Source organism: Salmo trutta, chromosome 26 (assembly GCF_901001165.1).
Source record: "Salmo trutta chromosome 26, fSalTru1.1, whole genome shotgun sequence".
Taxonomy (NCBI): Eukaryota; Metazoa; Chordata; class Actinopteri; order Salmoniformes; family Salmonidae; genus Salmo; species Salmo trutta.
In genome coordinates, this window is record NC_042982.1 from 13,032,511 (window position 1) to 13,049,796 (window position 17,286).

Sequence of the window (17,286 nt, forward strand, 5' to 3'; positions counted from 1 at the left end):
AAGTAATGCAATCATACTGTGGTAGATCATTATATTTTTGGGAGAAAAGTGCTTGCGTGGGTTTATGGATCCAAGCTCCAAACCATCTATTGTAAATAGCGTATTTATGACACTTAAAACATAATGGATGAATTTTCAGCTTTTCACATTTTCTTCAGAAATACACAACCATTGCTAAACTGGTGGGTGTTCAGAGGCTCCACACAGACACACACCACAGCAGACAGTTTCAGGAGTTACAACTTTTATTAATGATTGTTTGTAAATGAAAAAAGGAGTCAGGACAGAAAAATGTGGGAAAATTGGGTGCCTCGAGAAAGACAAGATGAATTTACAGTGAATGAATGAATGACAGCTATGCAGTTGCAGTCAATATTTCAAAGCGTCCCCAGGTAGGTAGGAGACAGCAGAGAAGGAAAAAACAACCCACGTGTCCAGGAACATTTGATCTCCATCAGGGTAAATACTAACAAATTCATTTTATCCAGTGTTTCTTTTTTTTCCAACAGACAGTTACAAGAAAGGAAAATGTGCACACACTCACACAGGAATTTATTATTTGGGGAATAAAAAGTGCAAGCAAGATCACAGCACGACAATTTACAAGAGGGCCAAAATCCTGCTTCGTTTGAGGACTGGCCAATAATCTTCTTTCCCTTCTGATCCCACCCCCAGTCTAAAGATGGGGGGGAGGGGTCAAAGGTCATATCTGAGCTTGAGTCACCCCTCTTTCTGCAACTGCATCTTCTCAGATAGTACAATCAATGTAGTTTGACCACCACATCCTCATAAGTGCCAGGAATAAATTCAGAAGTAAAGGCTTATCAGTAAACACTTTGAGATCAGCTCACCTCACTCACACAGAATCACAAGTCATCATCTGGCTATTCCCTCAGTACTGGCTCTGAACACAACTCTGATTGGGTATTGGTGGGAAACTTAAAAAGATGGAACATTAATGTGGTGAAGGTTTTCACATTGTCTTTTGAGGAGTCCGTCCATTAAAAGGTGAAGAGTTGAATTATTGAAGGATTCACCGCTAGGACACAATCTATCATGACACACTGCACTTATCACAATCAATCAAATTCAGTAGAATGACATCCTGTCAGTCTGGCCCGATACCACATCTGTTCTCCAAGGGTCATTGTCATGCGACAGCACAAACAGGTCTGGGATCAGGCTACTGTCACTCGGGACCAACTACAGTAGCGAGGACTGAGGCTTCAGCAGTACCCATTCTAGTGTAGTACACTAGTGTTGGCTGTATTGTTGGATGTATCGGAATGCAGCCTGTGTCATGGAGAGGAAGTTTGAAAAATAATAACCATCTTTTCACTGTCTTTGTTTGTTTTTCGAGGACCTCATTATGAGTTTAAAGAGACTGTGTGTATCCCAAATGGGACCCTATTCCCTATGTGAGGCACTACTTTTCACCAGCGCCCTATGGCCACTGTTCAAAAGTAGTGCACTATAAAGAGGAAAGGGTGTCATTTGGAATGGAACCACTGACAGACAGCGCCTTCAAGTCAGTCTGAGTGTCTCTCCCTCTCTCTCACACACATAGACACACACACGTACACACACACATGCCAAACAAACAAACACACTGTGCAAAATGTTTGAAGTAGAAAAACACAGACATAAACAAATAAGAGAACAATACTGAGAGAGAAGAGGTGAAAACATCCCTAGTTATTCAAGAAAAATAAATAAAGTAGATATCAAAATATGAAATTGAGAGACTTTCTGGTATCACATGCCTAAATGATGGTACATACATTTTGGGTAGCGCAGGTAGTAACCTTTTCCCCAACATGGCTGTGTGTGTTGGATCATACCATAGTAGAATATAAACACATACATTTGAAGAGTGAGAGACGTTCCAAATATGGAGGCTAATAGGACAACCAATTTTAAGTGCATTTAAATAGACAGAAATTGTATTTTTGAGTTCATATTTCGATATGCACTGAGACAGTGAATTATGAAATGGCAATTAGTCTTTTTGATAAACAGAGAGAGTGACAATCTATTTACAGCAAAATGTCTCCCAACCTAAAGCTCTAGGAAGAGTAGGAGGGATCATTGGACCAATCAAAGTTGCAGCCTCATACAATAGTCCAGTCAGATAGGCCACTGGGGGAGGGGACTTTGGGTTGAAAAAAGACTCGTCTCAGTGCAAGCGCACAAACTCACATGCTGGCGTCCCAGTTAGTAGAAGTCCTTGCTTTTAGCTTACTCTTTGAAAGCACATTATATTACAAGTTCCTAGCACACAAAGCAGTCTTGCAGATAGTAAAGAGCTCATTCTACTAGTTTTGATGACTTTTCACAAAAATGAGTTATTCTTTGAGAAAAAACAGGGCTCGGAAGAGAGAAACGGCGCAAGCTGGCTTGAATTCGTTTGGTCCAACAGAAAATGTAATACAGTAAGTCATGGTGGTGTTTCTAGGAATCAGAATCATCAGAAGCCCCTCCCCTTCCTGCTCCCCGACCCTGCCATAGGTCCTGCCTAGCACCTGGTTGGCTACGGTTGGCTCTCATTTCCACGCAGTTTTAGGAGGGCACATTTGCCCTCACTCACACACGCATACACACGCACATATACAGATGGACACACATACACACACACACACACAACTTTACCCAAATGGGTCACAAACACATTATTGCGAATTAAGTGTGCTTTCTTAAATACATTTTATCCTTAAAATATCTTTAAAAACTATAATGTTAACACCATGCAAATAAAGTACCAAATAAAATGTAAAAAAAACATTTGGGCCCTGCATTTTTGACAAGGCCAGACAATAAAACCTGCATTGTCCACACTTAAAACATACCTACATTCTTGCTAAACACAAGACAAAATACACCAAGCTCGGCCAAAGTCATAGCAGTCTGATGTTGGCTTTTTCAGTTGTTGTTTTGAAGGAAATGAAGGTAACCAGAAGTTATTAGTTGAGGAAAACCTTTGCTCTAATTCATTATTTTTTTGGACACACAATTTGATCTAAGTGGCTGATGGCAGAGTGACAACCTCTCCACTCTCTCTCCTCTGTAAATGTCATAAAGCCACAATAGCTCTGCGCGATGGTATCAATCCCAGAGTACTTCACTTTCAAAGGCTTTGAGTGGCGGCTCCATGTGGGAGGAAGGGGGCGGGGCTGCAGCTGCTTTAAACCTAAGGAGGAGTCTGGTCGTCACTACGGCCTGCTTCTCCCTCTCTCTGTGTACTCTGCTGCCAGGGCCACAGCCGAGCGGCCCAAATACAGGGCCCAAATGTATGGGAGTATAGGGCCACAGTGGCAGCTGATGCTCGTTAGGGCTCCTCTAAGGACCCTTCACAGGGGAGAGCGTGCCTCTTGAGTGCCCTTCTGGGCTACTGATAAATGGCTCTTTGGAGGCAGACGGTGGAGGGCCGGCAAGCCCCGGGGGGCAGCCCAGTTAGGCTATTGATGATCAGATGCTCCCCACTGAGGCTGCTGGGATAGAAGGTGGTTCCTCCTGGGCCAGAGGTGCCAGAGGTGGAGGGGACTCCAGGGGCAGGTGGCTGGGCCTCAGCAGGGGCAGACTGGGGGAGACCTGGATGGAGCATGGTGCACCCTGGGATGTAGGTACTTCCATTGACATTAAAACAGCTGGGGCTGGGAAACCTGATGACTGGAGAGGTGGACAGACGTCTGTTGTCGTTTTGTAGAGGAGGAAAAACTGCAGGGCGTTGAGGGTGTCTTCTCAGATTGGAGTTGGTCCAGTTGTTATGTTTAGGGGGGGTGGTGGGTAGCGTGGTTGATTAGGTCAGGGTGATGTAGGCCGAGGCCTTCTCTTTCAGCTGTCGCAGACACAGATGGCAACTCCAGCTCCCTGGAAGATCAACAGTTCACAAGTTTACTGGTTATTGGAAAGCCTAGGGATTAACCCTAGCAGAATAAATGAACACTGTAAATAGACTACTGATTGACTGTTGCAAAGTGCATCACCACATACTGTGGTCAGGTAGTGTGATAGATTTGCAATCTCTTAACCATGTCAACTTGACTTGCAGATGACACAAGCATTATGCACATGGCCTTTCCCCTTATAATGAATGCACCAATTTGTAAGTCGCTCTGGATAAGAGCGTCTGCTAAATGACGTAAATGTAAATGCATCTACTGTATAAGTGACATTATGAACCCAGACATTGCATGGTCATCAATTACCGACAATATGCAGGCCTAGGTATACTATACAGTATCCTATAGGACTACACTAGGCCTATATCCTCCACATATCCTGTAGTGTACCTACCCTCTGGGGGCTCCGCCATAGGGGGACTCAGGCAGTACATATGGTAACCTCTGTCACAGTCATCACAGAATAGTAACTGATCCTGGAACAAGGAAACACACAAACACAAATAATGTTATGACATCATCAATCAAATATAGCACATACTACACATAACACACAGGCCCAGATTTGCTACACGTTCACACCCGGTGCAAAGATTGCACCCATTTTCTTGTGCGTTATTAACCTTTACTAAGGAGGAGGAGAGTCCAGGCGAGTGTGTGTTGGGGTAAATGGAGAGTGGGATATGAACGCAACAAGTAAAGTGTTGGTCCCGTGTTTCATGAGCTGAAATATCATTATCATCCCTGTTAGTGAGCATTTCTCCTTTGCCAAGAAGCTGATTAAACAGCATGATCATTACACAGGTGCACCTTGTGCTGGGGACAATAAAAGGCCACAAAAAAATGTGCAGTTGTTCGACAACACAATGCCACAGATGTCTAAAGTTTTGAGGGAGCGTGCAATTGGCATACTGACTGCAGGAATGTCCACCAGAGCTGTTGCCAGAAATGTTTTATTTCCCTACCATAAGCCGCCTCCAATGTTGTTTTGGAGAATTTGTTAGTACGTCCAACCGGCCTCACAACCGCAGACCACGTGCATGGTGTCATGTTGGTGAGCGGTTTGCTGGTGTCAACGTTGTGAACAGAGTGCCCCATGGTGGCGGTGGGGTTATGGTATGGGCAGGCATATGCTACGAACACAATTGCATTTTATTGATGGCAATTTGAATGCACAGAGATACCGTGATGAGGTTCTGAGGCCCATTGTCGTGCCATTCATCCGAATGGAAGCTGAAAGCTGAAACCTGGAAGCTGAAAATGTCCCAGTTCTTCCATGGCCTGCATTCTCACCACACATGTCACTCATTGAGCATGTTTGGGATGCTCTGGATCGACCTGCACGACAGCATGTTCCAGTTCCCGCCAATATCCAGCAACTTCGCACAGCCATTGAAGAGGAGTGGGACAACATTCCACAGGCCGCAATCAACAGCCTGATCAACTCTATGCGAAGGAGATGTGTCGCGTCGCGTGAGGCAAATGGTGATTTTCTGATCCACACCCCAACTTTTTTTTTTTTTAAGTATCTGTGACCAACAGATGCATATCTGTCTTCCCAGTCATGTGAAATCCATAGATTAGGGTCTAATGAATGTATTTCAACTGACTGATTTCCTTATATGAACTGTAACTCAGTAAAATCTTTGAAATTGTTGCATTTATATATTTTTTTCAGTATAGATGTTTTGGGAGTAGGAAGGAGTGTGTGTGTGTGTGTGTGTGTGTGTGTGTGTGCGTGTGGTGCTCACGTCATTCTCGGAGGTGCCACACAAGCTGCAGGACTTGCACTCGATACACTGCCAGCGGTAGGTCCGTACTGCTGCCGTCATGTTGACTGTGAACTGCAAGCAGGACGGGTGACCTGGGGACATAGAGAGGGACATACACACTCTTCATGTTCCACTTCATCGCCATCGTTGTCGTCGTCATCAAGTTGGGCTTGTTTCCACTACACCAACACAAAGTAACATCTGTGTCATAATGACACATTTAAAACCAACTGAAACCGGTGTCCATAGGAGTGTCTGTCTGTCCGTACCTGAGCGTCCACAGTCGGCACAGGAGATGAGGTCCTCGGGACAGCCGGTCTTCTTGGAGCCGCCCAGGCAGAAGTCACAGTAGCCGTTAGGGATGACTGACCCGTCTGCAGCTTTCTTAGCTGAAATCACACAGGTGGAAAGGTTAAATACGATAGAGCTCTTTCCATAACAAACACTCTCTTACAGAAAAGCTGCATATTACTCTTATGTTCTATGCTCTAGAATATAAGAGTAATCCAGCATTTGTATGAAGCTCCATTGAGCACAGACCTAGAGCACAGAGTCTATAGCTGTGGTCTGTGGTTACTGATGACCTGCTACTGAGGCTGGTGTAGAGCTGAGGACTCAACAGTCTTAGAACTAGACTGACGTAGGAGGAACATCGCAGGTTTGGAGAGAGAAAGAGGAAGAGAGAGAGCGAGAGACAGAGCGAGAGAGAGAGAGAGTAAGCAGAAATGAGTGAAAGCGGCAGAGACAGGAAACATAGAGTGAGAGAATATGAGACTTCCAGCCAACCAGACTGCAGAGCGTCCCAGCTGGATAAAACTCACCCTCTTCCATATGTTGGTTTTGGTAAAGCAAGCAGCAGGCCCGCTGAAGCCTGGGACTCGCCAGCTCGTGCTCAGCAAGGGAAGGGATGAGTAAGACGGGAAGGGAACTCCACTGGGAGGCCCAGGGGTCTGTTAAATATTGTCAAAGAAGCGGTGGGGGGTTGGGACAGACTTGCTGTGCATCAAGCGGCAGGTGCGCGGCGGGAAGCCATTTTAGAATAACCATTAATGGAGAACAACGTCCCCCTGCATGCATCCTCTCTGTCTCACTGACTGCAGTCGATTGCATAATAACTTTAATAGCTCTGATCACGTAACCAGGACAGTGTATTTGTATGTGTCCTTTTTTCCTGTATTAAGATGCAATGCAATGGACAGGAACATCACAATGACTCATCATCGTGCCATGTAAGACAGAAGAAGACAAACAGACAACAGTATACAGTAGACTAGACAAGTACACACAGGAATTCATCCCGAATACGTAAACACACACACACACACACACGCACAAACACACACACACACACACACACACACACACACACACACACACACACACACACACACACACACACACACACACACACACACACACACACACACACACACACACACACACACACACACACACACACACACAGAGAATTCAGCAGCAGTCGGCATGGTGGAGTAATCAGTGGCTGTCTGGTGTGTGATTTGGAGAGCCAGGGCCCTCCCCAGCGAGGTCATTAATCCAGACCTGGGTGGATTGTGGCAGGGGGCTGGGGGGGGGCGGAGGGTGTGGAGGGGGAGATTGGGTTTTCTACTCCACAGGGTTGGTCAATAAACCCCAGAGAGAAAAAAAACAAGTCTGATCAGGATGAGAGGAGAGGGGGGAGGAGAAAAGAGCAGAGGAGCTGTCCGTGGTACATGCGCAGCAGCCAGCCAGGCAGCTCTGTACTTTATTGTATAATGAGGAGCAGTAATGTACAGTGAAGTGGTACATTACGTACATTCAGGGGACTGTGGCAAACATACCACTATCCCCACCTTCGTCTACAACACTTGCCACTTGGGCACTGAACTATGTATGGACTATATACAACAGGTACATGTATTATGCATGTACAGTGCAAGCATTAAAAGCAAGGCAAAATAGGTTTATTAATGAAATACGTCACTTTGAGTAACGTTTTTTTTTTAAGCCTCTGGCCTTGTGAAGAAAACACACACCCCTTCTTTGTATGTATTTTATTTCAACAGACTACTGCTGACTGTGCTTTACCACAGTCCCTGGGGAGCAAAACTGTATATGCACACACAATTACATAAAACTATATGCCAAACGGCACATACTACAAACAGTGTTGCTCTGGGGCTCTGTGGACCGTGAGGCTGCGAGGACCCCTGAGAGTGAATCAGCAGGCCCTGACACATCTGTGTGTGAGAGGGCTGCCTGCTGGCCTGCCTGCTCAGAAAGGAAAGCCCATCAATGATTAAATGCCTGTGGCCATGCTTAAAGTCTGAGACGCTAACCTGAGGTAGTATATCCTTAAGACAGACAGAGAGAAAGAGAGATAGGGAGTGAAAAAGAGAGGAGGGGGGAGAAGGAGAAAGAGAGGGTGGGAGGGAGAGGGAGACAGCAAAGCGAATGGAAGAGAGAGACATAGAGACATACAGACCAAACCAGACAGAGACACAGAAAACTGTCAGACAGGCAGACAGAGACAAAGAACATACGTGAGAGAGGTAGATAAAAATGATCACAAGTAGCACGTTCCTGAGGTTGTCAAGGGTGATGCTCACCTCCCTCCCTCCCTCCATCTCAACTCCAGCACCACCTTTCCTGTAACACCCCTCCAATTACTGGGAGAATACAGGCAGAACAGCACACTTCACAGCTTTTAAGTGTGTCTCGGGAACCCACTGGGAATTAGGGGAGAGAGATGAATCCTCAAATACCCCCTTCATATCTCCCCACTCCCTTCCGTTCCCTTCTCTCGCTTTCTCTCCCCCTAACTCTCTCCCCTCTCTTCGTCTACCTCTCTCTCGCTCTCTCAGTATAAGCCTCTCTACCTCTCTTCCTCTCCCCTCCGCCTCTCTCCATCCCCCTCTCTCTTCCTCTTTTCCGATCTCTCACTCTCCCGATCTCTCTACAACCCTCTCTCTCTCCGCGCTCTCCTTTTTCTCTCCAACTCACTCTCCATTTCTCACTCCTTCATTCTCAATACAGCCTGCGCCTGGAGTTTCCACAGTCTCATTCTAGCACAATCCCTGGCCTAAGATCCATACCGCACTGGCTGGTCAATAAAGTGGCCACAGCATTATCGAATTAGCACTTCCGCAGGAATACCCACAAGCACCTGTTGCCTGGTCTCACTTTCTCTATGCGTCTCACTCTCCTCCACACTTTCATTCCTCCTTTTGCTCTCTCACCCATGTCTCTTCACTCTGTTTTCTGAGCACAAACCTATTCACACAGGTCCCAGCATACAGTACAATGAGCTTAAACTCATACACAGGGCCAACGATTAGAAAGCTTAGCTTAGTTATTATGGTTTTGCACCTGACAATAAAACAGGGTTTCACTAAAGCAATCCTACTAGTCTAGGGTTAACCAGTGATGATGCTGTCTATGATGTTACTGTGAACAAACCATACCAACAGAGACAGAGATCAGCTCCTAGTCTCACCTACACACCAACACACTGCCTTCCCCACAACACAAAACACATTGCAGCATGGCAGGGGAGCAACTAGAACAGAAGAGGAGAGAGGAAGAGAGGAAGAGCAGAACACAAAGAGGAGAGGGAAGTGAAGAAGTGGCTGCTGCTGTGTCAGAGCGTCAGTGTGAAAACACACACTCTGCACTCCTGTCGCCAGGCTGCTTAATGATGGGAGCACCACACCTAGACACACACACACATACAGATACACACTAATATAATGTATACATACACTCACATTCACAGACAATACACGCACACAGGCGCAAACACGTGCACAAGCACACACCGGAACATGTGCAAGTACACACTGAGACAAACGCACGCACGCACACACGCGCACACACACGCGCACACACACACACACAGATTTATAGCCAGCAGATCTTTGCATAATAACTTTTAAAGGCTCGTTCCACTCCCAACCCCCACCCTCTCTCTTTAACGTGACGAATGAGAGTCCCTCTGCCCCCAATCCAGCCTTCAGTATCAGCTTTCCTCCAATGCATACACACACTAGGGCTGTGACGGTCATGGAATTTTAGGTGACATTTTGGATGACAGTTATTGTTTTTTCACACATTTTCTCCTCTCCTCTGCTATACCCTATGAATGTCCCACCTACTTACTGGTGCAAGTCCCGGACTGTTTTTGATTGGGCTTATATATCATCAAATTCATGAAAATGGGGTCATTTAAGATATATTTGTATTCATGGATAAAGGTAAAAAAAAATGTAAAAGCAATCGAAAACCTTCATGAAAGGCATCAGGTAAAAGTGAATTAATCCACGAATAAGAATATAATTGTACGGTGCATTCGGGAAGTATTCAGACCTCTTCTCTTTTTACACATTTTGTTACGGTACAGCCTTATTCTAAAATGGATGAAATTGTTTGTTTATTCATCAATCTACACACCAAAATGACAAAGCAAAAACTGTTTTTTAGAAATGTTTGCAAATTTATATAAAAAAGAAAATCCTGAAATATCACATTCACATAAAATTCAGACCCTTTACTCAGTACTTTGTTGAAGCACCTTTGGCAGCGATTACAGCCTTGAGTCTTCTTGGGTATGACGCTACAAGCTTGAATGACCACGTTTTCATGAATCTTATGATATAAATGGGGGAGGAAGGTATTGCCTAGGCAACTGAAGACTTGTTTGCTACAACACGTTGCTTATTTCAGCAAGGAGCAACAAAGTTTCATCACGTTGTAGTCCATGTTACCGCAGAAACAGACAACCTCATGAACGCCCGGCTGTCCAGTCTTCAGTCAGCTGTTCGTTACACCCCCCCCAAAAAATGTTATGACGGTTATTTCATTTTCATGACGATCTTCATCCATAACCGTGGCGCTAACACACACACACACACACAGCACAAATGCACAGAGAGACAATGGATTCAGTATTATGCAGGGAGAGTGAGTGTGAGTCAGTCAGACGAAAAGTGTCAGTCACAGATGAGATATCTCATGAGGTACCTTTCTTCTCTCATCCTGGCTGTGCTTCTCTCTTTCACAGAGGAAATTTGATTTTTCTTCTGCAATCCGTCTATTGTCACACAAATACCTACACCATCTGTCTCCACCTCCTTCTTCAATTCTCTATCTCTCCCTCTTTATCTCTCTTTTAAACACACATGCACGCACGCACACGCACGCACACCAGCAAGACGCAATGCAATAACATGCTCGTTTCTCTTCCCTGTCCAGTCAGCAGGTTGCGTAAGTCCCAGTGCATTGTGGGTCTGAAACAGAATGACATTGCAAAGCGAGAGGACGGTGGAGATTTTGGTGCATAATAAAACTTGATCTATGGCTGCAGTGTAATCACACTGACCTGCACACGCTATGTCAGCCTCTATGGCAGCATAAGAGGCTACCTCTCTCTGTAGCAGATACACATACATAAACAGTACATACACACTTATTTGTATATATACACATACACACATATGCATATACACACACATATATTCATACACACACACACACACACACACCTGCATAATACACACACAAACACAAATCATACATACACACTTCACATACACACCTGTGCCAACTGGAATGTCTGTTTGATGCTCAGAAAAATGCAAACATGAATAATCTTTGAAGGGAGAACAGATTACTGTTCTATACACTCCCCCATGTGACTCTGTAATCCTGTTTAAAAAGCCCCTCAACTCAGACTCTTAGCTGCGGTTAGGTCCCATTGTCTGACCCGCCAAATAAATACTGAGGAAACGCTGGAATTTAGACAGCAACACAGGTATACAGTACAGTACATAAAATACATCCTAGTAAGATTGTGTGTGTGTGTGTGTGTGTGTGTGTGTGTGTGTGTGTGTGTGTGTGTGTGTGTCTAAGCTCCGACAGACAGACAGATAGGTTTTCATGAGCAGGATGGGGGTGGGGGAGGGGGGGGTTATACTAAGATGGCCAAATGACTGAGGATCCAATCCTAACCCGGCAAGCCTCTCCTCTGTTAATACAGAATACCAAATGAAGCAGTGCAATATCAGCCTGCCTTCTCCCTGTCTGGGGTAATATATATGATAAATCAGAAAGAGAATTCTTTACTTTTACTCTCCTTCCTTCACTATCTCTCTTCTTTTTGTTGCCTTTAATGAACTCCTCTGCCCCCTCCGTTTCAACCCCGCCAATGCCAAACTCCACACCCCCCCCCCCTCCCTCCTCAATGTACATAACAACATACTCTTTAGGAGGGAGCCCAGCCTGTCACTATAGCAACCGGATTGCTAGGCAACAGCCGTTTCTCTTCCTGCTTTGTTGTGGTAGAGGAGGCAGTGGAGTGGCGGGGCGGCAGGCAGCGTGAGCTGGTCTGGCTATGGAGGAAGCTAGTGTACCGGCACTGGCACCAGCAGCACAGGCATGCGGAAAGTTCAGGAAGAAACCAGACCAAAATAACAGCTAAAGGTGATGGTCGGGGTTGAATAATTATCTTGGTAAGTCCAGAAAGGTCTCCACTCTAATAGTAGTCACTCTACTTCCTTACCGTGGTGGGGCAAACTGGCAGACCAAGTCCCAGCCCTGGTTACAGCAAGCAAGGGACTGAGCAACTGGGACTGACTACACATAAATAGATCACCGTTTGAGCTAGACTATAGAATCTATAGTCAAGTAAAGTCATAGGGGCAAAATCCCAGACACAGATTAAGCCTTGTCCTGGACTAAAAGGCAAACTCAATAGTGAATCGATATTGAAAATGCTTTTTTAGTCAGGATTAGGTTTAATCTGTGTGGGGGAAACCACCCCATAAACTGGTTGTTATTTGGACCATGTTTACTTTTATTTTATATGGTTAGGTACAGTATACATGTTCTGTACTTGTAATGGTGTAGTGTGCTGATCATGTAGTGTGTTCAGGTGGTGTGTGTTGCATGTTCAGGGTCCGTGGGTTGTGACTGTACTGCCTCGCCCCCACCATCCCGGTCCTCTCTCTCTCTGAACCCAGCCTGTATCTCTACTCAGTCTCCTCTATAGGCTACTCTGCTCTGTACCTGTCTGCTACAGTACGGACAGAATGACTAGCCAGGACAAACTCCTTTTCACCATTTCACTAATACCATCAAAATCAAATAAATCAAATAAATCATAGCATGTTTTAGGGGTTCATTCAGTAGTTTTTACCTGATTCAGTTGATTCATGTCGAAAAAATAACGTTGAAAGTGCAATTTATATTCCTAAAACATAAATTGAAAATTATACTGCTGCTTCCTATTTTTTTATATAGCCGAGTGTCAAAACACCGTTTTTAAATGTCCAAATAAATTCATAATCAATATTCTGAAATAAGTTGTGATATGTTGAAGACTAATAGATACAATTACTCCCTATACACACGTGTCACACTTGTGTTCAGATTACTTGTATTTTGCTAAATTAGTACCTTAAAAGCTGCTCACGCATCAAATTTACCAAGCAGTCATTCCAGATTGAAATTGATTAGCTTGTTCTACTGTAATCAATAGCGTGCACAGATGAATCACTCACGTCAATATTGTATGGAAATCAATGGAACTGGGACAATTCACTGCCATTTGTGCTCTACTAAAATACAAACCACAACGAACTTGGGTACACTAGATATACCTGTCGATAGATGAGAACCTGTATTTATCAACTCCTCTCCTTGTGAATTTCACCACTGCGTTCTAAACCCTGCGACAGACAGGTGAGTAGGATCAAATCAACCGGACCAAACCAAAGATATTCATCTGTTTAAAGCAATCAATTTAGGTTCATCTTGATGACTATAAACTTGTACATTAACATCACCAATCTGAGGTTAAAAAAAAATCACTAAATTGTATGAGGTGAAAATGCGAGCTTGTGTAAGGAAGTAACACAAACTGTCCACATTAGCGTATTATAAAATAATTTTCTATTTCAAAAATAATTCAACAAGTCAATTTTGGATGATAGTATATGTTGCCCACTCACAAAATATTTCAACAATTACATACAATTGAACTGGGCGCTGTAGACTAGAGCCTCTATAGTGTCAGTGCATCTGTCTGAATGTTCCCAGTCCCTACATTGACACAGGCCCTCCACTGTCACCAGACCCTCATTAAAAGACCACCCTCTCTCTCTTACTGCAGGACTTTCATCACATGTGAACCTGCTGGAACGGAACCAACCAGCACTCCACAGATATCATTCCACATATAGTGTCCTACCCCACAGACAGAGAGAGAAAGAGGGAACAGAGACAGCCAGGACGCCATTTTAGGTTTGATACGTAATACATTTTGTCCTTATAGCTGATTACAAGGATTCCTTCTCACACTGGCTGACCAAGGCGAGTGAAGCCATTTGAGTGAGGTGAAACTGGGGAGATTATTATTTTTTTTAAATAAATAAATATAGAAAAAGAACAACAGGAACGAAAGGACGCTGACCTTCAAACGGCTCAATTACATGTTACCCCCCTCCATCCCTCCATCCCCCCTCCTGCTCTCACTCCTCCAACCGTCTGTCCGTCCAGATAAACCAGACTCGGAATCTCAATTCTGATTTGGGGAGAGGACGTAACAAGAACTGGCTCGACTCTTTCTGCTCACAAAACCAATTTTCAGGTGCACACCAGAGGGCCGCCCTCTAAAGTAAACACCCCTCCCTCCTCTCCATCTCATCAATGCCCAAAACCAGCCCCCACCACCCCTGCATCTCTCACTTTATGAAGAAAAAAAAAACTGAGAGGCAGCCATGAATTTTAATGTTGCAGTTCATTTTAACAATCGGCTTCCACTCCTGCAATGGAAATAAATACAGAAAAAATGAGGAAAATTCTAAGCGATGGATAAGTCATAAGACAAAAGCAGAGAGAGGGAGATAAGGAGAGAAAGAAACAGAGAGAGGGAGATAAGGAGAGAAAGAAACAGAGAGAGGGAGATTCGGAGAGAAGCGGAAAAGGAAAGAAAGAAAGCAGGGTAAACTGGCGATGAAGAGTGAGGGAGCGAATAGGTAGAGAATGAGAGGGGGAATGTGTGTGTGAGAATCTCATCTCCTAGTGGAATAATCTGTCATTTATCAAACTGATGGAAAAGGGAGAAAGAGAGAGAATGATAGGGGAGACTTTGGATTTCAGCGATCTTCCACTCTCGGTTTCTGCATTTTGAAACTTATATGTCTTAAACTTGATTGCTGACCTGCAAAACATTTTGGGACTATGTCAACAATGGACTAATGAAACAAATGCCAAAAGATAGTTTTTGGATGGAGTTTTCCTTTAAATTTGCCTTGTGGAGTGGACCAGGCTTACAGACTCTAGTCTAGACATATTTTAGGAAGAATATTACATGAATAATGTATGGACCAGTTTCATTATAACCGTTCATATTAATATCATTATTATATATGGTGTAATATAAAGGAGGGGGTGCATCTGCAACCAACAGATAGAACCATGGACACACACACACACACACGCACACACACACGCACACAATAGGCTTCTATTTGCATTTCACAAGAGAATTTAGTTTTGTGCATGTATGTATTGATGTGTGTGTGTGTGTGTGTGTGTGTGTGTGTGTGTGTGTGTGTGTGTGTGTGTGTGTGTGTGTGTAGCAGGAGGAGAAGAGAGGAGGATATTAAACCTCTCAAATGCAGTCATTCTCTTCTCTTTCACCCTGCAGAGTCCTAAAACTGCAGCGCGCACACACACACACACACACACACACACACACACACACACACACACACACACACACACACACACACACACACACACACACAGAGGCATCAGCACCAGGACCCAGTGACGGACAATCCACTAAGACAGGCCAATTTAAAAAAGAGCTCAGCCAATTAAGTCTAGGAGGTAAATGGGTATTTTTCTACAAGGACATTGATGTGGGGACGACTAGAGCTGTGTTTCTGTCTGCGTCCCAAATGACACCCTATTCCCAACAAAGTGCCAATTGGGATGCAACCTCAGTGTAAATTACCAGCTTGGACATGGAATGTGCTAGAGGAGAGAGGGGGACAAAAAAAGATTCCCCCTCCCGCAACCCTTCCTCTCAGTGTCCCTGCTCAGCCAATTAACACCGTCCAACTCAGGGCCAGGCTAATCAAACAGCATTACAGAAAGCCATGCAGGCAGACAAACATAAACACTACTACATTGTGCATCAGCGTGTACTTCGCACACTGTGTGCCGCAAAGGACATGTGCAAGTTGCTGTGTAGTAACATTCTGCAGGATACTGCGTCTAGCGTGGGTTGCTCTGACGTGACATGCGAGCAGAGGGTACATGGCATAGTGCAGCAGCCAGCCTCAGGGTAGAACACACTGTAACACATGGCATAGTGCAGCATCCAGCCTCAGGGTAGAGCGTAGAACACACTGTAACACATAGCATAGTGCAGCATCCAGCCTCAGGGTAGAGCGTAGAGCACACTGTAACACATGGCATAGTGCAGCATCCAGCCTCAGGGTAGAGCGTAGAACACATTGTAACACATAGCATAGTGCAGCATCCAGCCTCAGGGTAGAGCGTAGAGCACACTGTAACACATGGCATAGTGCAGCATCCAGCCTCAGGGTGGAGCGTAGAACACACTGTAACACATAGCATAGTGCAGCATCCAGCCTCAGGGTAGAACACACTGTAACACATGGCATAGTGCAGCATCCAGCCTCAGGGTAGAGCGTAGAACACACTGTAACACATAGCATAGTGCAGCATCCAGCCTCAGGGTAGAGCGTAGAGCACACTGTAACACATGGCATAGTGCAGCATCCAGCCTCAGGGTAGAGCGTAGAACACACTGTAACACATAGCATAGTGCAGCATCCAGCCTCAGGGTAGAACACACTGTAACACATGGCATAGTGCAGCATCCAGCCTCAGGGTAGAGCGTAGAACACGCTGTAACACATGGCATAGTGCAGCATCCAGCCTCAGGGTAGAGCGTAGAACACACTGTAACACATAGCATAGTGCAGCATCCAGCCTCAGGGTAGAACACACTGTAACACATGGTATAGTGCAGCATCCAGCCTCAGGGTAGAGCGTAGAACACACTGTAACACATGGCATAGTGTAGCATCCAGCCTCAGGGTAGAGCGTAGAACACACTGTAACACATGGCATAGTGCAGCATCCAGCCTCAGGGTAGAGCGTCGAGCACACTGTAACACATGGCATAGTGCAGCATCCAGCCTCAGGGTAGAGCGTAGAGCACACTGTAACACATAGCATAGTGCAGCATCCAGCCTCAGGGTAGAGCGTAGAGCACACTGTAACACATGGCATAGTGCAGCATCCAGCCTCAGGGTAGAGCGTAGAACACACTGTAACACATGGCATAGTGCAGCATCCAGCCTCAGGGTAGAGCGTAGAGCACACTGTAACACATGGCATAGTGCAGCATCCAGCCTCAGGGTAGAGCGTAGAACACACTGTAACACATGGCATAGTGCAGCATCCAGCCTCAGGGTAGAGCGTAGAACACACTGTAACACATGGCATAGTGCAGCATCCAGCCTCAGGGTAGAGCGTAGAGCACACTGTAACACATGGCATAGTGCAGCATCCAGCCT

At 45.1% G+C, this 17,286-nt stretch overlaps 1 protein-coding gene across 1 annotated transcript in view; it reads right to left on the reverse strand.

The window, feature by feature from the left end:
* Positions 1–227: 227 nt before the first annotated feature.
* Positions 228–17,286, reverse strand: part of dpf1 (double PHD fingers 1) — a 43,800-nt gene continuing 26,741 nt past the window's right edge. The window contains exons 9-12 of the mRNA XM_029714807.1: positions 5,941–6,060; positions 5,651–5,763; positions 4,294–4,375; positions 228–3,867 (exon numbers count right to left, since the gene is read on the reverse strand). Coding sequence (XP_029570667.1) covers positions 3,797–3,867; positions 4,294–4,375; positions 5,651–5,763; positions 5,941–6,060 — 386 coding nt within the window. The 3' untranslated portion in view covers positions 228–3,796. The remainder of the gene's footprint in view (positions 3,868–4,293; positions 4,376–5,650; positions 5,764–5,940; positions 6,061–17,286) is intronic.